The sequence below is a fragment of the Myxocyprinus asiaticus genome, chromosome 7 (assembly GCF_019703515.2).
Source record: "Myxocyprinus asiaticus isolate MX2 ecotype Aquarium Trade chromosome 7, UBuf_Myxa_2, whole genome shotgun sequence".
Lineage (NCBI taxonomy): Eukaryota > Metazoa > Chordata > Actinopteri > Cypriniformes > Catostomidae > Myxocyprinus > Myxocyprinus asiaticus.
The window spans coordinates 33,813,741-33,841,026 of NC_059350.1; the positions used below are offsets into that span (position 1 = coordinate 33,813,741).

Sequence of the window (27,286 nt, forward strand, 5' to 3'; positions counted from 1 at the left end):
TGGCCTTCTGGAAAGTATGTTCATTTACTGTATATGTACTCAATACTTGGTAGGGGCTCCTTTTGCTTTAATCACTGCCTCAATTCGGCGTGGCATGGAGGTGATCAGTTTGTGGCACTGCTGAGGTGGTATGGAAGCCCAGGTTTCTTTGACAGTGGCCTTCAGCTCATCTGCATTTTTTGGTCTCTTGTTTCTCATTTTCCTCTTGACAATACCCCATAGATTCTCTATGGGGTTCAGGTCTGGTGAGTTTGCTGGCCAGTCAAGCACACCAACACCATGGTCATTTAACCAACTTTTGGTGCTTTTGGCAGTGTGGGCAGGTGCCAAATCCTGCTGGAAAATGAAATCAGCATCTTTAAAAAGCTGGTCAGCAGAAGGAAGCATGAAGTGCTCCAAAATGTCTTGGTAAACGGGTGCAGTGACTTTGGTTTTCAAAAAACACAATGGACCAACACCAGCAGATGACATTGCACCCCAAATCATCACAGACTGTGGAAACTTAACACTGGACTTCAAGCAACTTGGACTATGAGCTTCTCCACCCTTCCTCCAGACTCTAGGACCTTGGTTTCCAAATGAAATACAAAACTTGCTCTCATCTGAAAAGAGGACTTTGGACCACTGGGCAACAGTCCAGTTCTTCTTCTCCTTAGCCCAGGTAAGACGCCTCTGACATTGTTTGTGGTTCAGGAGTGGCTTAACAAGAGGAATACGACAACTGTAGCCAAATTCCTTGACACGTCTGTGTGTGGTGGCTCTTGATGCCTTGACCCCAGCTTCAGTCCATTCCTTGTGAAGTTCACCCAAATTCTTGAATCGATTTTACTTGACAATCCTCATAAGGCTGCGGTTCTCTCGGTTGGTTGTGCATCTTTTTCTTCCACACTTTTTCCTTCCACTCAACTTTCTGTTAACATACTTGGATACAGCACTCTTTGAACAGCCAGCTTCTTTGGCAATGAATGTTTGTGGCTTACCCTCCTTATGAAGGGTGTCAATGATTGTCTTCTGGACAACTGTCAGATCAGCAGTCTTCCCCATGATTGTGTAGCCTAGTGAACCAAACTGAGAGACCATTTTGAAGGCTCAGGAAACCTTTGCAGGTGTTTTGAGTTGATTAGTTGATTGGCATGTCACCATATTCTAATTTTTTGAGATAGTGAATTGGTGGGTTTTTGTTAAATGTGAGTCAAAATCATCACAATTAAAAGAACCAAAGACTTAAACTACTTCAGTCTGTGTGCATTGAATTTATTTAATACACAAGTTTCACAATTTGAGTTGAATTACTGAAATAAATGAACTTTTCCACGACATTCTAATTTATTGAGATGCACCTGTAGTCGATTAAAATTGAGACAATCTGTCTGTAAACAATTGTTGGAAAAATTACTCATGTCATGCACAAAGTAGATGTCCTAAACAATTTGTTAACAAAACTATAGTTTGCTAATATGAAATGTGGAGTGGTTAAAAAAATGAGTTTTAATGACTTCAACCTAAATGTTTGTAAACTTCTGACTTCATCTGTATATATACAGTTGAAGTCAGAAGCTTACATACACCTTAGCCAAATACATTTAAACTCTTTTTCACAATTCCTGACATTTAAATGTGGAAAAAATCCCTGTCATAGGTCAGTTAGGATAACTACTTTATTTTAAGAGAAGAGAGAAGGATTTATTTCAGCTTTTATTTCTTTCATCACATTCCCAGTGGGTCAGAAGTTTACATATGCTTTATTAGTATTTGGTAGCATTGCCTTTAAATTGTTTAACTTGGGTCAAACGTTTTTGGTAACCTTCCATAAGCTTCTCATAATAAATTGCTGGAATTTTGGCCCATTCCTCCAGACAGAACTGGTGTAACTGAGTCAGGTTTGTAGGCCACCTTGCTTGCACAAGCTTTTTCAGTTCTGCCCACAAATGTTCTATTGTATTGAGGTCAGGGCATTGTGATGGCCACTCCAATACCTTGACTTTGTTGTCCTTAAACCATTTTGCCACAGCTTTGGAGGTATGCTTGGGGTCATTGTCCATTTGGAAGACCCATTTGCGACCGAGCTTTAACATCCTGACTGATGTCTTGAAATGTTGCTTCAATATATCCACATAATTTTCTTTCCTCATGATGCCATCTTTTTTGTGAAGTGCACCAGTCCCTCCTGCAGCAAAGTAACCCCACAACATGATGCTGCCACTCCCATGCTTCACGGTCGGGATGGTGTTCTTCGGCTTGCAAGCCTCACCCTTTTTCCTCCAAACATAACGATGGTCACTATGGCCAAACAGTTCAATTTTTGTTTCATCAGACCAGAGGAAATTTATCCAAAAAGTACGATTTTTGTCCCCATGTGCACTTGCAAACTGTAGTCTGGCTTTTTTATGGTGGTTTTGGAGCAGTGGCTTCTTCCTTGCTGAGCAGCCTTTCAGGTTATTTCGATATAGGACTCGTTTTACTGTGGATATAGATACTTGTCTACCTGTTTCCTCCAGCATCTTCATGAGGTCCTTTGCAGTTGTTCTGGGATTGATTTGCACTTTTCGCACCAAACTACGTTCATCTCTAGGAGACAGAATGCATCTCCTTCCTGAGTGGTATGATGGCTGCGTGGTCCCATGGTGTTTATACTTGCGTACTATTGTTTGTACATATCGACGTGGTACCTTCAGGCATTTGGAAATTGCTCCCAAGGATGAACCAGACTTGTGGAGGTCCACAGTATTTTTTTCTGAGGTTTTGGCTGATTTCTTTTGATTTTCCCATGATGTCAAGCAAAGAGGCACTGAGTTTGAAGGTAGGCCTTAAAATACATCTACAGGTACACCTCCAATTCAATACATCTCCAATCAGAAGATAATTGGCTAATTGTCTACAGGCTTGACATAATTTTCTGGAATTTTCCAAGCTGCTTAAAGGCACAGTTAACTTAGTGAATGTAAACTTCTGACCCACTGGAATTGTGATATAGTCAATTAAAAGTGAAACAATCTGTCTGTAAACAATTGTGGAAAAATTACTCGTGTCATGCACAAAGTAGATGTCCTAAATGACTTGCCAAAACTATAGTATGCTAATATTAAATCTGTGGAGTGGTTAAAAAATGAGTTTTAATGACATCAGCTTAAGAGTATGTAAACTTCTGACTTCAACTGTGTGTGTGTGTGTATATATATATATATATATATATATATATATATATATATATACACATACACTTATACATACATATACACATACACACACACACACACAACCATCAATTGTTTTAGAGAACTCCCAACCTTCAATTCACGATGTGTACAAAATAGATTTTATTTCCTCATTTATAAAAAAAAACTCAAACTCAATTCAAAATCAACATTCTAACCATGCGGCACCAAAGTTTTTAATCTGTGTATCCAAAAGGCTTCTTGTTTCAGCAAGAGTTGATCCAAATCCCCACATTTTCTTGGTAGTGACACCTTCTCAATACCTATATAACGTAATGATGCAACTGGATGATTATGTTCTATAAAATGTGCTGCTAATGGGTAATTTATATTTTTACATCTTATGGTACTATGGTGTTCTGCAATATGTGTTTTAATTCCCTGCTTGTTTTTCCCACATATGATATACCGCAAGGACAAGTTAAGTAAATCACAGCTTTTGTTTTGCAGTTTATTATAACTTTTTGATTATAATAATTGGAATAGATTTTCCAGTGTGAGGATTTTTGGATGACGTACAGCGATATGTGTACTGGAGAACTTCCAAACACAACCTACCAACTGGTACTCCCATATCCCTGACAAGAACAACCACAATCATCTGACTTGACATCCATTTCCATATGTACTACCTCTAGTTCAAGTTTATTTATCTGCCGGTCAATGCAGATGTGACCATAACAGCACTGAGAAGATGATTCTCACACACTAGGTGGGAAAAGAAGACAAGCCAGCAGAAGACCATGGACTCGATCATGGGTGATAACCAGGAAGTGACAGTGTTCAACCTTTCTAGTAAGACACTGAGTACATCTCATATTTTGGTTCTTATTAAGGGGTTGTCATTTGTTCCACCTTTTGAAGCAAAGGATATTGACATTAATGTTGGTTTGTTTAAATTCTTTAAAAATATCAGAATTAAGGAATTTTTTAGTACACAGTTTGATCAACCTCATTGTCAAGTATCACTTAATGGTGAAAATTATGTGAGACCTTTTAAAATTAAAAGATCATTTACTCTAAATCGAAATGCATCTGTTGAGACCTATTTTAGACTAATAGAATATGATATTGAGATCCTATTAAGCGACAAAAAGATGTGACAATTTGTCAAAAGACAAAAGAAATGCACTGCATAATCTACAATCTGATAAAATAATTATAATTAAACCAGCCAATAAAGGAGGCGCAACTGTCATTCAGAATAATGTTGACTATGTAAAGGAATGTGAAAGACACCTTTCAGATTTTGATTTTTACAGAAAAATACCAGGTGATCCGACTATGTTATTTAAATATCAGATTCATGAAACTCTTGACTCACTCTTTCAAACTGGTCAGATTACTAAAAGGGAATTTGAGTTCTTAAAGATCAAGAACCCTATCACTCCGACTTACTGGCAATCTTTTCTAAAGGACACTAGTCATATATTGTCCTTATTGATTCAATCAATCCTGTCCCTAATGATATTCTACTTGTATCTTTTGATGTTCAATCCTTCTATACAAGTATACCACATAAGGAAGGCATTGAGTCCATGACTAATTTCTTATCAAAACATAATGTTGATTCAGCTCCTTCTAATGAGTGTATTAACACCTTAACTGAAATTGTACTCTCTCACAATTAAGTGTGGCCATGGAGAGTGCATTTGCACCCTCTTTTGCAAACTTATATATGGGTCTTTTTGAAGTTCACAGTATGACTTTATTACTAATGTGTTGATTTGGAAGAGATATTTGGATGATTGGGGAAGTGTCTTTTTAAGGGAAGTGTTGAACAACTTGACTCTTTCCACCAATACTTTACCAGTGTTTTTTGTACCAGCACCCCTCAAAAAGTCCAAAAACCTGCCCCATTTCTTATCATATGCAGCCGAATTGCCAAGCCGTCTATATGACATCTCTTCAAATGACACTACCTTGCACAATTCGGTGCACCATTCATAAAAAGAGGGAGCGCCCATTGACTTCCATCCCCTCACAATTATCTGTCTCCCGATCATCACGCTGGTGAGGACCCACCTCTTTACATACCCATCAGCTATATCCATAACTGCCCCATCGCCCAACACACAAAGTCTGGGACAAAACAGAACCTGAGTGCCCAGGACCTCAGAAACAAAATTCTGGACTCTTAACCAAAACTCCTGAATCCTCGAACATGACCAGAAGGCATGTAATAAATCTCCATCCTCCAACTGGCAACGCCAACAGGTGGGTGTGTCTTTTAAACCCAGCCTATACAATCTAGAATGGGTCCAATATAATCGATGCAAAATCTTAAATTGCATCAGACGGACCCTTGCATCTCTAGATGTAGACTTAATGTTTTTTAGAATCCTATTCCACACTCCCTCCTCCAATACCAAGTTCAAATCTTTCTCCCACAATCTCTTGAGAGAAGTCGAAGTTCTGTCCCCCAGACTCTGAATTAACAGAGAGTAATTCACTGATGCCTCATGACCTTTTCCAAAAGCAGAAGTCACCTCTCCTAGAGTATCTGCTGCTTAAGGGTGGTGTATGCTACTCCCAAAAATAGTACAGAGCAAGTGGTGTAACTGAAGATACCTAAAAAAATTGAGATCTGGGGATCCCAAAATATTGAACCAAATTTTCAAAGGATCTCATCACACCACTCTCATAAAGATCACCGAGTGTATTAACCCCCCTCGCAATCCACTCTGACCAACAAAAAGGGCACTTATTAATGCATAGTTTGGGGTTTAGCCATAGGCTCGAGGCAACATTTAGATAATTATCTGAGTTAAACACTCTGGACACTTTTGTCCATACTGAGTGCAAATGTGAAATGACGGGGTGTGATTTAACTTCTCTGGTTAATTTGATGGAAAGGCTTTGCAATGGCAAAATAGGGGCAAGCAGTTCTTGTTCAATGCAGAACCAGGGAGGGGCTCTTTCAGGTGGAAGTGACCAATGAGCCAAATGTCTGAGACCAAATGCATAATAATAAAACAGAATCTTGGGTAGGACTAGCCCTCCTATGTCCATCGGCCTATGTAACTTACTGAAGTGTAATCTGGGATGTTTACCATTCCAAATGAAGGACTTCACTATGTTATCAAATTGCTTGAAATAAGAGGGGGGGGGGACATCTACCAGGAGAGATTGTAGCAGGTAGTTAAATTTTGGAATACGGTTCATTTTAATAACATTAACCTTCCCAATCATAGATAAATGTAATGAAGCCCACCTGCCCACATCGCTCGAAAATCTTTTTATTAAAGGGTCAAAATTAACACTAACTAAATCAGACAAATTTGCTGGGAATAAAATCCCCAAAACTTAATGCCCTGTTTGGGCCATTGGAAGGCACCCAGCTGGAAAGCCGTTACTGGACAGTACGCTGTCAGTGCCAAAACCTCGGATTTAGACCAATTAACTTTGTATCCTGAGAACTTGGAAAAGGAATTAATAATTTTTTGGAGGCAAGGCATAGATCTAGTAGGTTCAGAGACAAATAATAAAATATCATCTGCGTAAAGCAGAAGCTTATGCGCCATACCTCCCGCCATCACCCCTGGAAAATCATCCTCCTTTCTTATCGCGGCTGCTAATGGTTCCAAATCAAATCAAATCACTTTTATTGTCTCACAACCATATACACAAGTGCAATAGTGCATGAAATTCTTGGGTGCAGTTCCGAGCAACATAGCAGTCGTGACAGTGATGAGACATATACCAATTTACAATAAACATCAGATTAACACAACACAATTAAAGTCTAATATACACATTATTACACACAACACAATATACAAATAATAACATACACTGTAAAGTATACAAAACACACAATATAGAATACACATTATACAATAAAAAAGTATATATAGAATATACAGTAGGTTGTATTGTACTGTACTGACATTCAGGCTGTCGGTTGATAGTAAGTTGTTAAGAGAGAATCTAATATAATAATAATGTAATTTATGACAATCCGGTGTGAGATATAAGAGTAAGAGTAATAAAGTGCAGTGCTGATGTATGTTGATCATGGGAGATCAAGAGTTCAAAAGTCTGATTGCTTGGGGGAAGAAGCTATCATGAAGTCGGCTGGTGCGGGTCCTGATGCTGCAATACCGCCTGCCTGATGGTAGCAGTGAGAACAGCTCATGACTCGGGTGGCTGGAGTCTCACACACCGCCTTGTATATATGTCCTGGAGGGAGGGAAGCTCACCTCCGATGATGTGTCTGGCAGTTCGCACCACCCTTTGCAGTGCTTTGCGGTTGTGGGCGGTGCTATTGCCGTACCAGGTGGAGATGCAGCCAGTCAGGATGCTCTCTACAGTGCAGGTGTAGAACTGTGTGAGGATTTGGCGGTTCATTCCAAACTTCCTCAGCCGTCTCAGGAAGAAGAGGCGCCGATGAGCCTTCTTCACAACGGCCTCAGTGTGGACAGACCATGTGAGTTCCTCAGTGATGTGGACACCCAGGAACTTGAAGCTGCTGACTCTCTCCACTGGTGCTCCATTGATGGTGATGGGGCTGTGTTCTCTGTCTTTTCTTCTGAAGTCCACCACAAGCTCCTTTGTCTTACTGATGTTGAGGGAGATGTTGTGCTCCTGAAAACATTGTGTCAGAGTGTGCACCTCCTCTTTGTAGGCTGTTTCATTATTGTCAGTGATCAGACCTACCACCGTCGTATCATCAGCAAACTTAATGATGGCATTGGAGCTGTGTGTTGCCACACAGTCATGTATGTACAGGGAATACAGGAGTGGGCTGAGAACACAGCCCTGCGGGGCTCCAGTGTTGAGGGTCAGTGATGAGGAGATGTTGCTGCCTATTCTAACCACCTGGCATCTGCTTGACAGGAAGTCCAGGATCCAGCTGCACAGTGAGCTGTTTAAGCCCAGAGCCCAGAGTTTCTCATCAAGCTTGGAGGGCACTATGGTGTTGAATGCTGAGCTGTAGCCTACAAACAGCATTCTCACATAAGTGTTCTTTTTTCCAGGTGGGAGAGAGCAGTGTGTATTGCAGATGCAATGGCATCATCAGTGGAGTGGTTGTTGTGGTAAGCAAACTGCAATGGGTCCAGTGAGAGAGGCAGCACAGAGCAGATGTAATGTAATTTGGATTGCTTTGGTACAGGCACAATGGTGGACATTTTAAAGCATGTGGGGACTACAGACAAGGAGAGGGAAAGGTTGAAAATGTCCGTAAAAACACCAGCCAGTTGGCTCGTGCATGCTTTGATGACGCGGCCCGGAATGCCGTCTGGACCCGCGGCTTTGCGGATATATTCACCCGTCGAAAGGATCGGGTTACATCCACTACAGAGACAGAGAGTGAACTAACCTATGTAGCTTCGGCAGCGAGAGCTCTCTCCACGAGTGTGGTGTTATTTCCCTCAAAACGAGCATAAAAAGTATTTAGCTCATCTAGGAGAGAGGCAGCGGTGTTCATGGCGGAGTTTTTATTCCCTTTAAAGTCTGTGATGATATTAATTCCCTGCCACATGCTTCTAGAGTTGGTGGTGTTAAACTGTCCTTCAGTCTTGTTCCTGTACTGGCATTTGGCTGCTCTGATAGTTTTGCGGAGTGCATAACTGGCTTGTTTATGCTCCTCCGTGTTCCCGGAATTAAAAGCGGAGGTCAGCACATTAAGTGCCGTGCAAACATCGCTATTAATCCATGGCTTCTGGTTTGGATAGATCTGTATTGTTTTGGTTGGAACGACGTCCTCTACGCACTTTCTGATGAAACAAGTTACGCTATCAGCATAAAGCTCGATGTCGTCATCAGAGGTTGACCGGAACATCTCCCAGTCCGCGTGATCAAAACAATCTTGTAGCATAGAGTCTGATTGGTCCGACCAGCACTGGATCGTTCTGAGGGTGGGTGCTTCCTGTTTCAGTTTCTGCCTGTAAGCGGGCAGAAGCAGAATGGAAGAGTGGTCCGATTTGCCAAATGGTGGGCGGGGGAGGGATTTGTAGCTATCGAGGGAAGGAGAGTAGCAATGGTCCAAAACCCGGTCCCCTTGTATGTTGAAACTGATGTGTTGGTGGTATTTTGGTGCGACTGATTTGAAACTGGCTTTGTTAAAGTCCCCGGTCACAATGAATGCAGCCTCAGGGTGCGCAGCTTCCTGTTTGCTTATAATCCCGTACAGTTCCTTGGGTGCCCAGTCTGTGTCGGCTTCTGGCGGGATGTACACAGCAGTGATAATGACCGCTGTGAATTCCCTCGGTAGCCAGAATGGTCAACACAGAAGCATGAGAAATTCCAGATCAGGAGAGCAGAAAGACTTGATAGAATATATGTTCCTCTGATCACACCAGGATTTGTTGATCATAAAACATACACCACCACCTCTGCTTTTACCTGAGAGGTCTTTCACTCTGTCCACTCAGTGCATGAGAACCCCGTGGGTTCAATGGCTGAGTCTGGAATCTCTGCAGACATCCACGTTTCTGTAAGGCAGATAATGTAGCAGTCCCTCGTCTCTCGTTGGAAAGAGATCCGCGCTTTCAGCTCGCAGAGCTTGTTATCCAGAGACTGAACATTTGCCAGTAGAATACTGGGTAGCAGGGGTCGATTTGCACAGCGTCTTACTCTGATGAGAATGGCGGTTCTGTTTCCCCTTTTCCTCCTGCGTTTCCGCGGCCGGGCAGCCCAGACAAAGGGCTCCGCTGGTGTGTTTGTAAACAGCGGGTCGGCATTGAGAAATTTGAAGTCTGGTTTACGGTGTATAATTGCTGAACCAATGTCCAAAAGTGTTTGTCTGTCGTAGACAATAAGGCAGACAACATCAAAGACAAAAAACATAAGAACTGTAAACAAAACAAACAAAACACTACCATGTTGTGTCGGGGTTCGCAACACAGCAGCCATTCTCGGTGCCATCTTGAGTCCAGAAATCTTCCAGGGCAAGCCAGAACAATAAAGGGGAAAGAGGTCAGCCCTGCCGAGTGCCCCTATCCAGAGTAAAATAATCTGACATTAATCCATTTGTTTGTACCGCTGCTACAGGGTGTCTATAAAGTAACTTAATCCAAACAATAAATTTACTCCCGAACCCATATATTTCCAAAACCTTAAAAAGATAATCCCATTCTACCACATCTTACGCCTTTTCGGCATCAAGTGAGATGGCAGCGACCGGAGACTGATCATTCGCCACTGACCACATGATATTGATGAGAATAAATTCCACCTGATCTATATGTATAAGAGATGTCATAACCTTACTTAATCGGTTGGCCAAAATTTTTGACAATATTTTTACATCTAGTTTGATCAGGGAGATTGGACGGTAACTTTTACACTCGCTTGGATCTTTGTCCTTTTTAAGAATCAGACTAATCCGGGCTTGTGTCATGGTTGGAGGAAGCTTTCCATTCTTTAATGATTCAGTATAAACTTCTAACAAAAGTGGAGCCAGTTCTGTAGCATAAGATCTAAAAAATTCTGCGGCAAAACCATCTGTCCCCGGAGCCTTGCCAGTAGGTAGGGACTTAAATACCTCAGCAAGCTCCTCCAAGGTTATCTCAGAATCAAGAGAGTTTTTTTGCTCAATCGTCAGTTTAGGAAGATCTAGTGGTTCCACAAAGTTTCTAATATCTTTATCAGTAGATGAAGACGTGGAACTATAAAGATCAATATAGAATTCTTTAAAGGCATTATTAATATTAATGGCTGAGGTAAAAATTTCACCACCAGCAGATTTCACTAAGGGAATAATAGAAAGAGACTCTCTCTCTTTATATATCTAGCCAAAAGCTTCCCTGCTTTGTCACCCCACTCAAAGTATGACTGTCTTGCCCTGAACAACCAAAACTCCACTTTCTGCGACAAAATAGTATTATATCGATATTTCAATCGGGTCAATTCTCTGAGGCCATCAGCTGACATACAGCACTACAGCTTTGCCTCTGCACTTTTAATATTTCCTTCCAACTCCACGAGTTCTCGTGCTTTGGATTTTTTGATGAATGAGGCATACTGTATGATCCGGCCCCTAAGAACCGCCTCAAGTGCCTCCCAAGCCATGCCCATAGAGGATACTGAGGACCAGTTGGTCTCCATATAAACATTGATTTCAGTCTTTAACATTTGTTGGAAATCGGGATTTTACAAAAGGGACACATTAAGGTGGCAACTATATGATTTCTTTTTCTCTATATGTGGCATCACCTCTAAACTCATCAGGGCGTGATCCGAAACTAAAATGTTTCCAATTGAGCAATTCACAACAGATGAAATGAGGGATTTGGATATCAAAAAAAAAAAAAAACAACTATTCTAGAACAAATCTTATGGACTGATGAAAAAAATGTATAGTCCCTAACAGATGGGTTCAAAAGTCTCCAAATATCCGTAAGACCAAGATTTTTACACATCCTGTGAAGCGCCAGTGTTGCTCTAGGGGGTTTACACATTTTTGCTTCACTGTGATCAAGGACTGAGTCCATCAAACGATTAAAGTCTCCTCCCAATATTATATCATGAGGGGTGCCAGCGGTTTGCAGCATCCCTTCAAGATCTATAAAAAAGCCCCGATCATCAGCGTTAGGTGCGTAAATATTAGCCAAAATCAACCTTTGCCCCTGAATTTCAGCAAAAACAATAATGACTCTCCCTAATTTATCTTTAGTCTGTTTGAGACATTTGAATTGTAAATGTTTATTTACCAATATAATGACTCCTTTGCTCTTACTTGAGCCAGCATTAAAAAAAAAACATGTCCACCCCATATCTTCCCAAATTTTTCAGCTTCCTGCGGGGAGAGATGTGTTTCTTGAAGAAACACCATATCATATTTCTTATGTTTCAGAAAAGTAATAACCTTCCTTCTTTTTATGGGGTGCCCCAACCCATTCACATTCCACGTGGAGAGAGATAATACATTTGACATTTTTATATAGTAGAAAAAATAAATTGTGTCAAAAACAAAATTATACAGACCACATTCCCCATTAGTGAATCAATCAAACCCTGAACTTCCCCCCGAACAAAACAAACAGAAAAAAGGAAAATGTGGTCATTAACCCCACGCACGAAAGTGCCAACTGGCGACAATCCCTCTAAACTCAAAAGGTCCATGAACGCCCACGAGCCCCTACGACAACTTTGCCATCGGATTGCACAATTTTGCCTCACAAATTTGTGAGGCAAAATTACATAACAGAAAATACTTTGTCAAATAAACCCAGCCAATAGGAAGAATGAACACAAAGAATGTGTAGATTCATTCACAGAACTGTCTCAAAGGTGTGATCTTCCACAAAACAAATTCCAGCTGATATAAAACTGTTCAGATATGTTCAGTGAGCTGGCTGTAATGAGTTCAATGGATGACGTAATCATTCCAATGTCCCGTAAAAATACTCAACTACAGCCAGCAGGAGGAATAAGCACAAAGAACGAACAGATTAATCCACAGCTGTTCCAAAGGAGTGTTATTCAATAGAACAAGCTCCAGCTGCTAGGCGGAACCAATACAAAAAGAAACAAAACCGGCATCCCGGTTCCCTGGATGGTCGAGTCAATTCACTCGGAGGCCACATAAAAGTATATACCATGACTTACACAATCCGTCAACTTTATAAAAGACATCCTTTGTGTGTTGTAGCAAATTAGCTTAAAAGGGAATTATTTATAATTAATTATAACTGGTTATAATTAATAATAAATATTTAGATTAGATCTTAGAATTAACTGTAGCAGAATCGATATTACAATTACTTGATCTGTCCGTCCACCGAGCAGGCAATATAATTATTTATCAATTCTAGGAAGATTACTTTCCTGGCCAAGAAACAATAGCCTTCCTACTTATACAGTGCTAGCAGTAGTTTAGCATGTAGCAAGGAGCAACATTCAGTGACTTTGAATTGTGAGCGGAACACAGAGACAATCAATTGTGAATATAAGGGATTTAATAAATGAAACTATAACTAACATACAAACAAACTAAGCAAAACATACATATATAGAATGAAGGAAAGTAAGGAAAGGAGAGAGAGAGAGAGAGAGCAAAGAAGGCAGTAATTCACATCAGTTAACCACAACCTAAATGAGAATCATCAGAGGCACAATTCACCTTAAAAGGGGTTCAAACTTAAACGCGCATCTAATCAGTTGTAAATGGTTACTTGCATTGGTTTGTTGCTGAATAAGAGTCTTGATGCGGTAGACAAGGTTCTCGACGATTTCTTTAGGAGTGAGTTGAAGAAGTCCACAGGAAATCCACAAAGTTACTTGAAGGTAAACACTGCCAGAAGGTTAAACTCAAAAGGAGAGTTTTTGGAGTGTGTTGGTCTCAAGAAGAAGAGTTTTGAGCGATGATTAGTCTGCGTTCTGGAGTTTTGATAGTTCATTGCCGCACCCATTTTGTGGGTGGAGTGGCCAATCAGAGGCATGCATTTTGAGCGGGAGAGACATCCTTTGTCTCCGTTTATGGCCCATTCGCATTTTATTGCTGATCTGGACCGCTATTGCAGCTTTTAATTCAAAACATAGTAAGAATTGTTCGATGCATTTCACGATCATATGGTGTACATTATGGTGTGAGAAATAAAGAGAAGATCATTTTGATACCAAGAAGGTAACCTCCAGACGATATTAAAGCAGAGATACACTCATACACTTGAATATAGGCGTTTAACGTCTAACTAATACAAGTAAAGGGTTTTAACTAAGTTAATATAATAGGGGAATATACATACAACACATGCATATAGCAGATACATTTATAACTGCTTACTATGGCCTAAATAGAGAAAATGTCTTTAGGTGTGTGTGTGACGTGTATTGGAATTACTGGAGACAGACAACTGCTCTGGTGCCTGGCACGGGGGGTCACCCCCTTTCTGTGGAATGTGTTTGAAGCTTGATGGAGACACTCCAGAGGCGACCTGTTTTAGCATCCTTTTGATAGTGATAAAGACCATCTGCAATTTAGCACCCATATAAATGTAAACGCGGAGGCCAGGTCAGTAATTTATATGCAAATGTCAAAAGGCTAAAAGGGTTTTTTTAAACAAAGTGTAATTAACCATCACTGATCTTACACAGACGTTACAGTGTGCATGTAGATATTTTGCGGTCATCCGTAGTGTCCACTCTCAAACCGGGAACTTCAATGCAAAATAATCTTTTGTCAATGCAAAAGTTTCTTTAAGGAAAGTGTTGTTCACAAAACAAACTCCAGCCGCTAGGCGGAGCCAAGGCAAAAAGAAAAAAGAAACCAAAATGATGCCCAGCTTCCTCAAGAGTAAGTACAGCGAGTCGACCCACTCACATGAGAAACACCCAATGGTTTACTCACCCATTGATTCAATAAAAGACATTGCCTGATTGGGACATGTAAATACTTTGCGACCGTCCTTCGTTTCTGTTCTCAGTTTGGCCGGAAACATCAGAGCAAAAGTGATCTTTCGCCGATGTAAGAGTTTCTTACATTCCTTGAACCGATCGCATTTCTCTCTTGTCGAACTCGCAAAGTCCGGGAACAAGAAAATATTATGGTTCTTCCAAGAAAGCTTCCCTTTGCTCCTCGCCTGGCGCAACACAAGATCTTTATCGGATGATCTCAGAAATCTGGCCAGAATCGATCGGGGCCTTTCTCCCTCAGCGAATCTGTGAGCTGGGACTCTGTGAGCTCGCTCGATTTCCAGCTTGTGGCCTGTTATGTCGAGCAGACTCGGGAAATACTCATCTAGGAATTTCACTATATCTCTGCCCTCCTCATGCTCAGGAATTCCAACAATTCGAACGTTATTCCTGCGGCTTCTATTCTCAAGATCTTCAAGCTTTTCAAGGAGATGTTCCAAATCAACTTTGGTCGCGGGCGGATTAGCAGTTAATTCCCTCTCCGAAGATTCCAAAAAATCGATTCGTCTCTCAACATCAGTCACTCTTGTAACTAGTTCAGAGAATTTTATTTCGTAATCGATCAACATATTACAGCGAGATCCTCCAAGTCAGCAAGAATCTTCATCAGCATCACCGACATGTTGGACAACTGATGCTGGATCTCCTCTCCCGCTGCACCATCCAAATCGAGTCCCCGGTCTGTAGGCCTGTCGGGGCTTTCATCCTGAACACGTAAGTGTCTTTTTATGTCTCCAGAGCCCAAGGATTTTGTCTTCTTTGCCATGTTTTGCATCAAAGAGCAAATGTGTAACTGGGTGTATCAAAATTCACCAGATTATAACATGAAAATAATTAAAAATTTAGCAAAGTGCGCAGAGCTCGTCGCTCACACGTCTGCCCCTTGCATGGCATCACGTGACCTCCCTCTTTCCACCAATACTTAAATAATTGCTCTGAATATTTAAATTTGACCATGGATGCTGATCAGAACCAAATCAGTTTTCTGAATTTATGGATTGTAAAAGAAATTAGCTTCATACAGACCTTTTTAGGAAACCTACAGCCCGAAATACATTACTGAGAGCTGATTCTTACCATCCGTTACCTTTAAAGAATAGTCTTCCATATAGTCAATTTCGTCAGATAAAAACAATATGTAGTAGACCAGAAGATCTTAATAGGAATTTGAATGGTATGAAGAAACGTTTTTATTGCAGAGGCTATAATGTCAAACAGTTACAACCTGAAGAAGATAAAAATTAAAAACAATTCTGTTTAGACCTATTCAAGAAAAAAGAGAAACGCCAAAAAAGTTCTCAATTGTATTTACCATTAAATATATTAAATGTTCAGAGCAAATTAAGAAAATCATAAATCAACTTTGGCATATTTTACAATCGGGTAAGAGACTTGGTGTTTTTCAGGACCCTCCATTTACAGTGTTCAAAAGAGGACATCATTTAAGAAACTACTTGGTTAAGGCTGACTTGATCTCTTCTCCACCTGTGAAATTACATGGCATGTTGACACCTATCCCAGAAGGTAACCGTCGTTGTGTTGAATGTAACAAATGTAACTACACATATCGTTGTATGTAATTCAAACATCCTCACACTGGAAAATGTATTCCGATAAAAGGTACAATAAGCTGCAAAATAAAAGCTGTGATTAACTTAATAATGTGTCCTTGCTGTAAATCACATGTGGGAAAAACAAGCAGGGAATTAAAAACACAAACTGCAGAACATCATAGTACTATAAGATGTAAAAATATAAATTACCCATTAGCAGCACATTTTATAGAACATAATCATCCAGTTGCATCTTTACGATATATAAGTATTGAGAAGGTGTCACTACCAAGAAGAGGTGGGGATTTGGATCAACTCTTGCTGAAATGAGAAGCCTTTCGGATACACAGATTAAAAACTTTGGTGCCTCATGGTTTGAATGTTGATTTTGAATTGAGTTGTTTTTTACAAATGAGGAAATTAAATCTATTTTGTACACATCTTAAATTGAAGGTTGGGAGTTCTCTCAAACAATTGATGGTTGTGTGTGTGTGTGTGTGTGTGTGTGTGTGTGTGTGTATGGTTTGTGCATAGGGTTCTCTTATGATATGATGTGGTGGCTCTTTAGGATTTAATTGTATCTCATGGTTTTAAATGTACTTAAGTAATGTTTCTTGTGACATACAAATCAGCCTGATATCTCAATTGTCTTAACTGGTTGAGACAGGCTTGTTAGCTAAACATCCATTGTGATGTAATTGCTTTCACCTGCGTGTAACGACTGACTCTATTTATACTGCTCTCCATTGTGAGGAAATTGTCCCTTGACAAAGGCTTGTTGCCGAAACAGTGGTAATAAAATAATCTTGTAAAAGAGTGTGCACCAATATATATATATATATAATTTCTTTTTTTTTTTTTCTTTTTTTTTTTTTGGAAAGATTTTGCCCTAACTTGCACCTCCAAACTTAAGGTGTGCATTTGCTCAAGTGTCTCTCTAGCAAAAGATGTTTCACCCACATGAGTGGATGGCATTTCAGTTATGACAACTCTTGAAATGATTCAGCATGTTAATGTGGGTATGACATACTGATAGGATTTGGTCTTGGCAGAATAGATCTGTTACGCTGCTGCTGCAGAGCAAGTATGAAGACTTTCTACTGCTAGAACATACATAGACATACCGTGTAAAGCATGTGGACATGCATTTGCTGCACAATTGAGGCCAAAGTATACTTCGGTTGTCCATGTTGATGATCACTCCGTGCACAGTGATCACATTAGCATGCACTCAAGAAAACTGTTTATTTCAGGGTTTTTGCAGAAAGCCAGATAACAAACATCATAGGATGGAGCCCAACAACAAGTCAACGCAGTGTAAAGAATTCAACATTTCTGGGACTACAGTTGTAAAAGCACATGCACTATAAACTATACACATTCACACACACCAATGTAAAACATCTCACGTTTACGTATATGGCACGTACATTGAGGGAATCCTGGAGTTTTACATAAGTGGGAAACCCCACTACTGCAGTGCAATTCCACTGTATATCGGGATGGAAAGTTAAGGAAACAAACACAGCAACAACCCTGGAATATCTGGAAATAAAGTGAAGCAACGGAGAATAAAATAGTGAAGTCTTCCTCAGATACCATGTTTGTTATTTACACAAGTGTCGGTGGGAAATTACGTTGCTGTGGAGAAAGCTGCTTACTGACCGAGCCGTATGTATATGGGAGCAAAGAGTATGCCACCTATTCAGTGCATGCAAACGGAAACGCTGCTTTCTTGCAATAACCCGCTTTCTCGCAATAAGCTACTTTGGTGTCCATGTAAACGTAGTCAGTATGCGTGACACAAATTTACAGTCTGCGCTGGGTTTTCTCGACCCGCGGACACAGGCCTTGTCTGTGCGCATAGTTGTTGCTTGCACCAGCCATTGACTGTACTAAAAGAGTGTCACAAAGCAGTTGTAGTGGGCATGCGTCAAACATGTTCGTATTTGTTAGCGGTCAAGAAAGTATACTTTGAAAGGCAACATGGTTGGCCGGGCGCAATCCAATCCAGAATGCAGAAAACAAAGTATACCCGGCCCTTTAGACAAACATACAATCCCTATGTAGAAAAACTAGACAAATGGAGCTGTGGAGGAGGAGGGTTTCAGAGAAAATCTATTGCGGCATGCTGCAAACAGGCTTATTTGCAAAACTAAGCAATTTAACCAAAGAGTGCATACACAATTTTATTGGCTACCTGATTACATGTCAAAGGACCTATCAGCTTACACCATGCAAGCCAATTGTCTTAACACACCAAATGTGAGTGAGCCAATTGGCTAACAGATATCAAGTTCAAAAAACCTATCAGCTTGTGCCATGTAGAGTTTCATGACTGAACTTAAAATAATTTTATACTTCCCTTCAATTTCCCCCTATTTTAGGGATCACTGTCCTCCTGTCATTAACAGTCTTCATGCTGCTGGTGGCTGAGATCATGCCAGCCACCTCTGACTCTGTTCCTCTCATAGGTAAGACATGTACTTCATTGAGATTATTGGTTGATTGTTTGAAAAGTGTGATCATATTTCTTAAAAATTAAATAAGATTGGTTTTGGACAAAACTGTAATGATATTGGTTTAATGCTTTATTCTATCACATACTTTACAATGAGGAGAATCCTGAAATGTAGTCCCAGCACCAACATTTTGCATATCCCTATAAACCATTTAGAGTAGTAAGTTTTAGACAATATACAGTGGGGTCCAGATGTCTGAGACCACTAGTGAAAAAGCTTCTATTTTGCATTCTTCTTGTAATATATATATATATATATATATATATATATATATATATATATATATATAATTTTTTTCATTGCAAATGATATCAGCGTAATTCAAGTGAATTAAAAAAAAAATATTCTTAGTATTTGTTGGTCCCCTTTTTGCTTTAATGACAGCATGTATTCAAGTTAACATGGAATCCACAAATTTGTGCAAAACGTAATGATCCATAATGTTTTTTGGTTTTAATTCTTTTCAAAATCCTAAAACATTAGTTTCAAATTTAAATTCGATTTTGAATCCCAGATTTTCAATATAGATCCTCAAACCCATACTTCTGAACCCAACTGCTGTCATCTTTGGTTCTCTGTAGCTCAGTACTTTGCCAGCACTATGATGATTGTGGGCTTGTCAGTTGTTGTCACCGTCCTCATCCTGCAGTTTCATCATCATGATCCACAAGGAGGCAAGATGCCAAGATGGGTGAGTGGAGACTCTTTGTTTTTATCAGGCAACTTCAGGGCACCACTAGTACGAAAGCAATGAGAGAGAGAGAAAGAGAAAGAGAAAGGAATGTTTATATGTAATAATTTAAAAAACAAAAAACAAATATTGAAGTCCCTCACATCTGCATGCCAAGCAACATATGCAAGAATACAAAGACACAAAACTGCACTGTTATGCTACCTCACCCTTATTAAAGTCATGAAACCATCTAGTGGTAAACACAAAGTGGTTAGCAGACATTTACTTTGCAATTATATTTTGGACGTGAAGTACATATAATGAAGTAAATGAAAACTATGCTTTTGGAAAGTACTGAAGCCTGAACGCATGCGCTGATCGCTACACAATGCATGGTGAGGAAGTGTAACTGAACTTCAAATCATGATCACCAAGAAGACTGCAGATGGCAAGATTTATAGTGAAAAAGTAGTTACATTTTAGTCTTTTTCTTACCCAAAACGTTTTGGTTACTGTTGTAACCTCCGTTCTCTGATGGAGGGAACGAGATGTTGTGTTGATGTAGTGACACTAGGGGTTGCCCCCTTGGGAGCCCCAAACACCTCTGATATTTGAGAAAAGGCCAGTGAAAATTGGTGAGTGGAATTTGCATGCCACTCCCCTGGACATACAGGTATAAAAGGAGCCGGCTTGCAACCACTCATTCAGGTTTGTGCTGAGGAGCCGAAACAGAGTCCCGGCCATTTCAGCAGTTAGTTCAGTGTTGTGGCAAGAGGGACACAATGTCTCGTACCCTCCATCAGGGAACGGAGGTTACAACAGTAACCAAGACGTTCCCCATTTGTCACTCACTCGACGTTGTGTCGATGTAGTGACACTAGGGGTCCCTATACAAAACGCCACAACCAGCTGAACTGTGTTACGTGGACTGGCGGTGCAGGTGCAGGCAGGCCACTGCATGCCTAGTAGCAAGTGCACTCGGCCCCCATGTAACCTTCCCAATGCCCCATGAACGTCGCACGGTCCCTCGTACCCAAAGGTGGGGGCGGACAAGACGTACTTACAATGGGAACAGACTGCACCAGCCGCTTCGGCCTTTTCTCTTCTTTTTCTCCCACAAAAAATGAAAAATCATTCAGCTGGGGCCAGATGTATTCGTGTCAGGGAAGGTGTTCTTTTTCCCAAGGGGAAAGACACCATGGAGACCACATCCTGCCCGAAGGGGAGGTTAACCCTCTGGAGTCGACGGACGCTCCGGCGCATCCTGCTGGATTTTTTTCGCATAACACCGGAAACAACTTAAAATACTCCGTCATTTTTGGGCATACAGATAAGTGTAAGACATCATTAGAAACTATAAAGGGTCTACTTTTATTTGTGTACCCTCACAATAACAACAAAACCTTGTGCTTTTGTAAAATAAAGAAAATAAACAGGGTACGCTTTCAGCCGTCTCTGTCTCCGTGAGCATCTTTCTGGAACACGTCACAAAAATGAAGTGAAACTCCATGAATACTTATCAAACAAACATGAAACTTATGTCTAAAGAAAGCTTAAAATGTCTACTTTTAAATAAAACAATTCAAATTTAAAACAAATATTATCCTGCAATGTAATCTGTATGAAACAAAGCGAGGTACAGTTTCTCCTGGCTCAGCTCATTATCGCTAATGTGATCCCACCCACCAGCAGAGCGCGCTATTCATACAGTAATGTGCTGAGGCGATCTGTGTAAATGGTAAACGCCCCCACAACAATGCCTTAAAAAACATCAAGTTCATTCACTTTTCTGCGCGTTTGGAAGATGGCACGCTACACAGGTGAGGAAGCTCTACAGATGGTTCTGGATAGTGATGAAGAGTTCACATTTTCCTCCGAAGAAGAGCAGGACTCCGACGATGAACGTTTACATTTTGAAGAGCGACTTGATCTAGCGAGGATACAATTTCGGATGAGTAAGTCATTTAATTTTACTTACATTAGTTGACATGCTGTTTTATATAAACATGGACATATTTTACTAATTGGACTATTTCCAGACTTGCCAGCCAAGATTCAGAGTATTGAAATTTGGAATATGTCCTAATAGGCAAGATTTAGTTACATTTAAATGTTGTTTCGGCTAAAGCAGGTATTTAAATTGTATGCTGTATGATATAAATATGATATGTAATATGATATAAAAATAATATGAATGTTTAGATTATATTTTAACTAGTGTTTATGCTGCCTCATTATCATCAATGTAGCTTGTGCTTGCAAATATCTGTTCGGGTGTAAATGTGTAAAATGTGCTGTAAATATGACCATATTAGAAAATCAGCATATTAGAATGATTTCTGAAGGATCATGTGACACTGAAGACTGCAGTAATGATGCTGAAAATTCAGCTTTGATCACAGGAATAAACTGCATTTGACAGTATATTCAAATATTAAACAGTTATTTTAAATTGTAAAAATATTTCACAATATCACTGTTTTTGCTGTATTTTGGATCAAATAAATGCAGCCTTGGTGACTTCTTTTAAAAACATTAAAAAATCTTAGAGATCTAAAACTTTTAAATGGTAGTGTAGGTCTAAAGATTTTAAGTAAAGTCTTTTTGTAAAGAAAATGTATAGTCAGATAATAAATTCAATCATTAAGTCTCCTCACATTCATTCTCTCTCAGGGGAGGGGTCTTTGTCTCCTCAGGTGTGAATCACATAAATATTCATGATCATCCACGCCTCCTTGCATATGGCCTTTCTAACATTCAAAATGTCTTACAAAAGTTACATTTCTATATTGTTTTGTTTGAATGAGTGATCAGGATGGTTGCACATAATTTTTATAGCAAAAACTCTAGGCTACAAGATCCAGTTCTCAAAAGTCTTGTGAACAAATGTTTAGCATGTGAAATATGGCCTTATTTCAGTGACTTACAATTTTTGTTTTTTTAAAAACCACGCATAAACGTTATTTTCTCAAAAATACAAACATGTACATACATACTAGAGAGGCGCTGTTCGGCAAGGCCCAGGAAGATGCCACACTCCTAGTGGAGTGTGCTCGTACTCCCAGGGGGGACTGCACACCCTGGGCCTGGTATGCCAAAGTGATGGCATCTACAATCCAGTGGGCAATCCTCTGTTTGGAGACAGCCTTCCCCTTCCGCTGTCCCCCAAAATAGACAAAGAGCTGCTCGGAGCGTGGTCCAAGCTCTCAGTGCGGTCCAAGTAGATAAACAAAGCACGTACTGGACACAGCAATGACAAGGCCGGGTCTGCCTCCTCCCGGGGCAGCGCTTGCAGGCTCACCACCTGGTCCCTAAAAGGGGTAGTGGGAACCTTGGGCACATAGCCGGCCGGGGTCTCAAGACCACGTGAGAGTATGCCGGACCGAACTCTAGGCACGTATTGCCGACAGAGAAGCCTGCAGGTCCCCAACCCTCTTCATGGAAGTGAGTGCAGTCAGGAGGGCCGTCTTCAGGGAGAGGGCATTTAGCTCGACTGACTCCAGAGGCACAAACAGGGCTCTCTATAGGACCAGCAGGATCACGGAGAGATCCTACAAGGGAATGAGGTGCAGCCTAGGAGGATTCAACCTTCTAGCACCTCTAAGGAACCTGATGATCAGGTCGTGATTCCCCAAGGACTTACCGTCCACCACATCGTGGTGTGCCGCTATAGTGGCCACATACACCTTCAAGGTGGAGGGGGACAGCTGCCCCTCCAACATCTCCTGCAGGAAGGAAAGCACGAACCCAACTGAGCATCTCTGGGGGTCTTCACCTCGGGAAGAAAACCAATTCACGAACAGATGCCACTTCAAGGCATATAGCTGCCTCATAGAGGGAGCCCTGGCCTGAGTGATAGTGCTAAGCTGTCCACTTAGGTCTTCTGCGTCCTGTCCAGGGGCCAGACATGGAGATTCCAGAGGTCTGGGCATGGGTGTCAAATTGTGCCCTGTCCTTGAGAAAGGAGGTCCTTTCTCAAGGGAACTCGCCAGGGAGGGGCTGTTGTGAGGAGCGTGAGCTCCAAGAACCAAGTCTGGGTAGGCCAGTATGGTGCCACCAACACGACCTGTTCTTCGTCCTCCCTGACCTTGCACAAAGTCTGTGCGAGCAGGCTCACTGGGGGAAACGCATACTTGCGCAGACCCCGGGGCCAGCTGTGTGCCAGTGTGTCTGTGCCGAGGGGGCCTTGGCGGTTTATGTACGCTACTGTCGCTATGTTGTCCATCCAGACCAACACATGCTTGCCCTGGATCAACGGCTGAAGCCTCCGCAGAGCCATCAATTCCGCCAGCAACTCGAGGCAGTTGATATGCCAATCCAGTCGAGGTCCTGTCCAGGATCCTGAGGCTGCATGCCCTTTGCAAATGGTGCCCCAGCCTAACTTGGAGACATCTGTCGTGATGACGACATGCCTGCACACTTGTTCTAAGGGAACCCCTGCCCGCAGAAATCCAAGGTCCATCCAAGGGCTGAATGTGCAGTGACAGATCGGCGTGATAGCCACAGATCCATACCGCGGCACCATGCCCATCTCAGGACTCGAGTCTGAAGCCAGTGCTGAAGCGGTCTCATATGTGTAGGATTAGTCTTTAGCATGATGTGTTGGATTAGTCTCTGTCTGCTTCTTGACCGTCGAGAACTGCTGGGCAAAATCCTCGACGGTGTCGCCTAATAGGCCAGCCTGGGAGATGGGGGCATCAAGAAAGCGGACCTTGTCGGCGTCCTTCATCTCAACCAGGTTAAGCCACAGGTGGCGCTCCTGGACCACAGTGGTGGACATCGCCTGCCCGAGAGCCTGTGCCGTGACCTTCATTGCCTGTAGGGCGAGGTCGGTCTCTGAGCGCAGTTCCTGCATCACTCCTGGGTCAGGACTACCCTCGTGTAGCTCTTTCAGTGCCTTGGCCTGGTGAACTTGCAGGAGGGCCATGGCATGCAGGGCGGAGGCAGCCTGTCTCATCCCAGAACTCGACCAGGGCAAACGAGTGTACTGGGGAATGGGAGGTCCATGGGGGTTCACCCGGTGGAACCGCTCCCAGTGGGGTCCCCAAATCGCCCCCAGCTCTAACCGTTGTGGCCTGGTGCCCGTAGGCAGAAGGAAAGCCATGATCACAACATTGCCATGGTCATGCTCTCGCGTGAGAGCATGAACCATCCATGAATGCTGTCTCAGCATGGCTATGGCCCATATACCTGAGGCAGCGATCATGGCCGTCAGAGGCGGAGAGATAGCGATTGCATCCAGGAACTACACACAGACAGAAAGGCATCTTTAAAAAGACACTTTCCATCAGTGCTCATGCTTTTAGAGTATATACTCTATTAGCATAGCTGTCGAAGTGCCCAGGGGCGTTCTCTGCACTTCTGCTGCAATGCGCCATATATCCAACAGCTTACAACACTTTGTAGAGGTGAATGGAATGGCAGTGGAATTCATCGACACCGCTTGACTCCGAAGAACAAATCTGCATGGTTGCAAGCCAGCTCCTTTTATGTCCGTATGTCCAGGGGAGTGGCATGCAAATTCCACTTGCCAATTTTAATTGGCCTTTTCTCAAATATCAGAGGTGTTTGGGGCTCCCAAGGGTGACCCCTAGTCGACACAACGTTGAGTAATGGAATTATTAAAAAAATCCAACTAGAGAAATTGATTTTTAAGAACATGAGAAAACATCTTGTGCTCTGAAAAATACCCAGTGTGGGTGAGCTTCTTGAAAGTTTTGCAATGACTCTAGTGCATCATGGTTTCTCGCTAGAGAGTTAATGAGGTCTATTAGCATTAATTTTTAATGTCTTACTCATATAAGCAGAAAATAACTCTTAGGTACAGCTGTCTGGTGTTGCTTATTTAGTTCATGTCCAGTGGGAAGCACCTGCAGCTTGAAGCAGGCCTGAATCTTTAAACACACATGAGCCTTTAGTGGACACTTTCTCCCATAATCTTTTGAAATACACTGACTTCCCACAGCAATCTATAATCATATAGAGTAGAATACCTCATTAATTAATCAGAAAACCTTTGAGAACATCTTTTAGAAGCTTCTCCCTTCTTTTCTTAGGTGCGGATAATCCTGCTCAACTGGTGTGCCTGGTTCTTGCGCATGAAGAAGCCAGGTGAGGAACGGAAAGCCAGCTACAAATATGGCCACTCTCCAGCACACCATGCCAGTGCTAGCAGCATTCAGATGGGGGTTATGCCTGTTCAGCCATCCTCTACCAACTCCACAACCAACGGTCACATGAACCTGTACTTCGGCTACCACTCCATTGACAGTGCATGCTGCCCACCCAGCAGTGACTCCGGTGTGTCTTGCAATGGAGGGCGAGTGGGTGGGTCACCCAACGAGGAACAGCGGGAGGCAGTTAGGATGTTTGCAGGTGAGCAGGAAATCCATCGCATTCTGGCGGAGGTGATGTATATTGCCCAACGGTTCCGTGACCAGGATGAGGCAGAGGCAATCTGTAGTGAATGGAAATTTGCAGCAGCAGTTGTGGATCGGCTCTGTCTGGTGGCGTTTTCCCTTTTCTCCATTATCTGTACCTTTACCATTCTCATGTCTGCACCAAACTTCATTGAGGCAGTCTCAAAAGACTACACATAATCACAGTATCATTGCATTTGGTTTTGTTCTTTTGTTGTTGTTTTTTAGACAAGTTAAAGATAATAAAACAGCACTACATGATTAAGTGTGAGAAGTGTCTATCACCAAAGTTGATTCCTTCCTCTCTCATCATTCTGAGATAAACGTGACCAATTGTTACAGTAATTAAGAAAAAAAGAATAAGCGTGACTTTTCAAACAAACATGCAGACCCTTGGACAAGCTGTTTGGGTGATATTTTTTGTCTTTATACACTGAGCACATGAGTTGGTTTATGTAAAAAGTATACTGTGTGTGGTAGAACTGTCAGTATAGTAAAAACAGCTAGAAATGTATCTTTCAGGTTCATGTGCAGCAATACCATGTAAGGGCAGCATAAACCCTTTGGAAGTCACATCACAATACATTCTTTGCTATGTTTCTGTTTCCCTTGCCAATGCAACTAACAGAACTTACATTCAAGGTAGAATTAATAGACATGCTCTTTCACAGTGGCTTTCACCATCTTGACATTTTTATATAAATATTACAGTTGTTAACGTGTTCATAACGCACTTGTGTCCAGTTGACCACGTAATCAGTGTCATTATTTTGTGACTTTATTCTGACAATGTGCTCTGTTGTATTATGTAGCAATAGGTAAAAACTGTGGATACAGGTCATTTTGTTATAAAATATATATTACAAAAATAAAACAATTTAAATTAATAGTTTAATTATGGCTTTTTGTATCTGTGAACAGTGTGCAAGAAGCATGTTTTAGTTTTGTTAACCTAGTTTTATTTCTCTTGCAACTGATTTTTATACTACATGTACTCTCATTGTGTTGAAAAGAGCAGGACATTCTGCTAAACACCTCTTTTTGTGTTCCACTGATTCTTATGAAAACATCTTATGAATTTGAAATTACATGGGGGTATGGCTGCTTAGACAAAACATGTGCAGTTGTTCCAAAAGTTGAAGTTCTTATAACTTGGCTCAGCATCTTAAAAATATGGTGCTCATTCAAGAAGATAAAAAAAAAGAAAAATGATTAGATATGTGTATCTATGTAATTGTGCATCTAGCACGAGTACATAAATAAACAATGAAAAAACAGTGCTGATGGATGGTAGATAATTCTTATAATTCGGTTCTGCATGGTAAATAATGAAATTGATTTTTTTTTTTGTGAACTATTCCTTTAAATCTGAGGACAACATCAGATGGATAAGTTTTATCTCTCAAAAAAGCCTGTGGTCATCTGTTCTGCTGTTTACATCAATCTATTCATGTTTATGTAGAAGGGAACACTCATTCCCTATCTGTCACATACTCGACGTTGTGTCGATGTAGTGACATTAGGGGTCACTCTTGGGAGCCCA

The 27,286-nt window shown here is 41.3% G+C and overlaps 1 protein-coding gene across 1 annotated transcript in view; it reads left to right on the forward strand.

The window, feature by feature from the left end:
- Positions 1-26,714, forward strand: part of chrna8 (cholinergic receptor, nicotinic, alpha 8) — a 202,823-nt gene extending 176,109 nt beyond the window's left edge. Inside the window, exons 8-10 of the mRNA XM_051702363.1 lie at positions 18,517-18,603; positions 19,233-19,342; positions 25,381-26,714. Coding sequence (XP_051558323.1) covers positions 18,517-18,603; positions 19,233-19,342; positions 25,381-25,923 — 740 coding nt within the window. The 3' untranslated portion in view covers positions 25,924-26,714. The remainder of the gene's footprint in view (positions 1-18,516; positions 18,604-19,232; positions 19,343-25,380) is intronic.
- The last annotated feature ends 572 nt before the right edge of the window (positions 26,715-27,286 follow it).